Here is a 4,192-nt window from a genome sequence, read left to right on the forward strand (position 1 = left end):
CCGCCGCTGGCCCGGCCTCAGCTTCAAACCCCGCCTGCTGCAGTACCCACCCCGCATGGAGCCGCGCGGGGCGGGTGCGTCTGAGCCAGGGAGCCGCGCAGGTTGGGTGCGTCTGGGCCAGTGACCAGCACTGACTCAGGTGGGAGCAGGGTGACGGCACACAGGGCCTGCTGAGTCCATGGGGCAGAGAGCAGGGCTGGGCTAATGAGGAAAGATGGGGCAACGCCCCAGGTCAAACTTCAAATTAATTAATTAATAAATAATGTACCCGCAAGAATCTAGTGCTGGCGGCTCCAGGACTGCGCCCTTCTGCGCGGCAGTGCTGTCAGGACTGCGTGCCAGCGTCACCATGGCAGTGCCAGCGTCTTTTTGGCTGCTCCCCAGCGAGTGTCCCCAGCGCCTCCCCCGAGTTGTGTTCTGAGCCAAGGCCCAGGCCAGCCATCTCTCGGTGCAGCCGACCCTTTGCTCAGTGCGGGGTAAACAGCTTAACTCTCCCCGCCCCCACCAGCACCAGGCAGCCTAGCCGTCAACACTCCACTACCGCCCCAGCCAGCTGCACCCACGGACACGCCACAGTCAAATAACTGCCCAGATGCAGTGGGGGCTGGGACCTTTATTTCATCACTGCTCATGGCCCGGCAAGGTCTGTAACACCAACAGCCCGGGACATGCTGGAGCCTGGCTCCCTCCTGCCCAGGTTGGGGGCAGCCCCCTCCCAGCGTGGGGCAGTGACAGAGGCAAAGCCCCCCTTTCCCATTCGCAGCCTGGATCTATGGCGCAAGGCTACGCCAGCAGCTCCTGTGGGGTCAGGGCTGCTCCTGTCCCCTCACGACTCAGCCAGGGAGGAGGCAGGCTCCAGGACCCTGTACCTCAAGGCTCGACCCCTCCCGCTCAGAGCAGCCCCTGCCAGCTCGGGCGCTGCTCTGCGTGTCTCTGGCTCTGAGCAGCCGGCGTGCAGGCTGGTGCACAGGCACCTCGGGCCTGGGGCCAGTGCCGGGCACTGCAGGGGGCCGGGGGCTCAGCCGCTGTGGGTTCCCAGGCTGAGCACCGAGAAGGCAGCCCGGTGCTTCCTCAGCAGCAGACGGATCTTCTCGTCGTCCGAGTCGGGGTCCAGGGGCTTGTTGTACTCGTCGTCCTCAGTCTCAGAGGCGGCCTGCTCGCCCGCCGCCCGCTGTGAGGAGGACGAGGGCTCTAGCGCGCTCTTCTTCCGCCACTTGGTCCGTCGGTTCTGGAACCACACCTGGCCCGGGATGGGGAGCGCGTTAGGGCTGCACTGAGCTGATGGGCCCCCATCCCAGCTCCCTGCTGCCCTGGCCAGGCCCCTCAGTGCCCAGTGAACCAGCGCCCCACACAGTCCAGTTTGCCTAAGGATCCAGCCTGGCCCTGAGGGGGCTCGAGTCAGTCTCCACTGGCCCCTTTAACAAGACAGCCCTGGGCAGCCCAGCCCCTGAGTCCCAGCGCTGGCCCCAGGCCCTCACTCACCTTCACCTGCGACTCGGTCATGCCAAGGGAATAGGCCAGACGCGCCCGCTCGGGCCCCGCCAGGTACTTGGTCTGCTCGAAGGTTTTCTCCAGCGCAAAGATCTGGTGGCCGGTGAAGGTGGGGCGCGTGTGCTTCTTCTTGTGGATGCTGTCGGCCAGGTGAGCTGGGGCTGGCGGAGGGAGGGGACCGGTCAGTGCAGGGGGCTGGTGCCGCGTGAGTTGGCCAGCCAGGCACCTACTGCCCCAGAGGGTGTGGCTAGGCAGGACGCGAGGAGCCCTAATGGAGCCCAGGGGAGCTGTGCCTCCAGCCCCTCCCCCGAGGCTAACGCTAGCCCCCCCGGAGTGGGTTGTGGCCCATGGCCTCCCCTTTCCCTGGGGTGACAGTACCCCCCCAAGCAGGACATGCCTCATGCCCCCCAGGTAACAGTAACCCCCCAGAGGGGAATGTGCCCTGCAGCCTTCCCCAGGGAGCTGGTAACACCCTCCCAGAGCAGAATGCACACACCTCCGGGGTGACAGTAACACCCCCCCAGCGGGCTGCTCCCTGTCCCCCAAGCCACCAGGGTGACAGTAACGCCCTGTATTGGGCGCGCCATTCTGTCCCCTGCGCGAGGTCTGGCACCTGCTGGGCCTGTTTCGGATGCTGTCATCACTGCCACATGGGATGGGCACCCCCATGCCTCCATCAGTTAAATAGGGGCCCAGCCCCACCCCCATGAGTGACACCGAATGCCCTTGAGAGGCCCAGCAGCCCTTGTGCCACAGGGCACCCTGGTGCCTGGCAGCGAGTGCGGCGCGCATGCTGCCTCGCCCAGCTGGCCAGGGGCATGCGGCCAGCGGGCCATTCGACTGTAGGCGCCCATCCCGGCTGCTCCCAAGTCAGGGCCTGGTGCTCTGGCTGGTTTAAAGCAGCCACTCGTGGCCCAAGGGTTTGTGCTAACGCGAGCAGTGGGGAAGTGCCCCGGGGCAGCCCGTCCTTCAGGGCCTGGGTTCCCCCCATGCTGGCCGCCGTGGGGTTCTGGGACAGGGGCTTGTGGCTGCAGGGCCAGGCTTTCCGGGGCACCCACATGCCTGGTCCATGTTGGGTGCTGAGCCCCTAAGGGCCCCCACAGGGGTGGGGATCAATCAATCCCCTCCCCCCAGCGCTCATCCAACTCATCCCTTGTGGTGGGGGGTGCAGGCTCTGCCCCTGTCCTGCTGTCCCACCCTCTCCCCTGAGCCAGGTGGTCCCTGAGCCGGCTCCTCTCCCTGCCTGTGGGCTGAATGCAGCACGTCTTGGAGCCTGCGCTGGTGGCAAAGAGAGCAGCGTTCCTGCCCGTGCAGGCACCCAGCGGGGGCAGGGGGAGGGAGGCTCTGCCCCCAGCTCAGGGTTCTGAGGCTCAGCCTCTCTCAGCTGAGGTCAGCTCTGTCCCTGCGGGAGGAAGGACACTGATTTCTGCCCTGCCCTAGTCTGGCTCTAACCTTTCCCCAAATCACCCCAGCTGGTGCGTAACAGTGACTCGGGTCCCAGCAGCAATGGCCCAGGCAAGCCGTTGTGCTGTCACCTGCCATCCTTCCCGGGCACCTGCCATGGTGCTCAGCACGGGCATTCACCAGCCTCTGAGCACAGCTCCGCGGGCCTCCCAGCCCTGCCTCGGAGTGGGTCATGGCTGGGCAGAGTGGAGGGGGCAGGGCTGGGCCCTGGTGAGCTGTCTCTGACTGTCCCAGCAGCACGGTCCCGTGGGGGATGGCCCTGCCCCAAGCGCCTGGCACCTGCCCCGGGGTGGGAGCAGCGGTGGCTTTGCTGCCCAGGCAGGGAGCAGAGTCCGGGCTGTGGGGAGCAGGAGGGCTGGGCTGGGGCAGTTGGTAGGGGCATGGGCTGGTGGGGCCTGCTGAGCCAAACCGCTGCATCTGGCCTCATGCTGTTGAGCCCATGGGGCCCCATCAGCGTGTGACTCCTGCCAGCCCCCCACCTTCCCCCCCGGCTGTGGTGCCGCGCCAGGTACTTACCGCTGCCACACGGTCGGCCTCCTCGCCAGTCCTGGCCGGGGTCTGCCCAGCAGTCCCTGCCCCGAGACGGGTAGTCGCTCCCTGCCTTGGCGAAGGGCCCCACCTGGGGTCCGTAGTAGACGGGCTGGGAGCCCAGGCCGTTGAAGCCGCCTGTGTGGGGGTAGGCGGAGAGCAGGCTGCTGTTTGGCCGGCTCAGGATATCAGTGATGCCGTGCGGCGTGCCGGCTGCCAGCTGGGCGCTGAGTCCTGGCGGGCTGAGCTTGTAGAAGGAGTTCTGCACCGCGTACTGGCACATGGGGGCCTTCGCCTCCGGGAAGGGGGCCAGCGAGGGGCTGTTGAGCAGGAATGTCCCCTGCAGGTTGGAGTCCATGGCGCTGCTTCGCCCTGGCAGAGGCCAGCGAATGCACCAAGCCGGCCCCTAGCGCCCCAGCTGCATGCCACGTGCTAGCAAAGCCATCCCAGGCAGCCCGGCTCAGTGGGGGGCCAAGCCAGCTGGCCACAATCCTGCTGCTTCCCTACAGCCCGGCTTGGGCGTCAGCTGCTGGCACTGCCCAGGCAGCAGGCACCACGGCAGCCACGTGAAGCAGGCGGGCTCCTTGGGGGCAGGCTGGTCCGGGAGCACCTTGCCAGGTGCTGTCCAGGGCTGAGGCCCAAGCCCATGCGATGCCGGGGCCGGCTGACCAGGCTGACCCCAGGCGCCTCCAGAGCACCTGCACCCAGG

General features: G+C 67.1%; 1 protein-coding gene across 1 annotated transcript; it reads right to left on the reverse strand.

Moving 5' to 3' along the window:
• Positions 1–595: 595 nt before the first annotated feature.
• Positions 596–4,192, reverse strand: NKX6-3 (NK6 homeobox 3). The gene is made up of 3 exons (XM_039525948.1): positions 3,472–4,192; positions 1,483–1,652; positions 596–1,240 (listed from the first exon to the last, which is right to left on the reverse strand). The coding sequence occupies exons 1-3, from the start codon at positions 3,839–3,841 to the stop codon at positions 1,019–1,021; spliced, it is 762 nt and encodes a 253-aa protein (XP_039381882.1). The 5' UTR covers positions 3,842–4,192; the 3' UTR covers positions 596–1,018.

The sequence above is a fragment of the Mauremys reevesii genome, linkage group 2 (genome assembly GCF_016161935.1).
Source record: "Mauremys reevesii isolate NIE-2019 linkage group 2, ASM1616193v1, whole genome shotgun sequence".
Lineage (NCBI taxonomy): Eukaryota > Metazoa > Chordata > Testudines > Geoemydidae > Mauremys > Mauremys reevesii.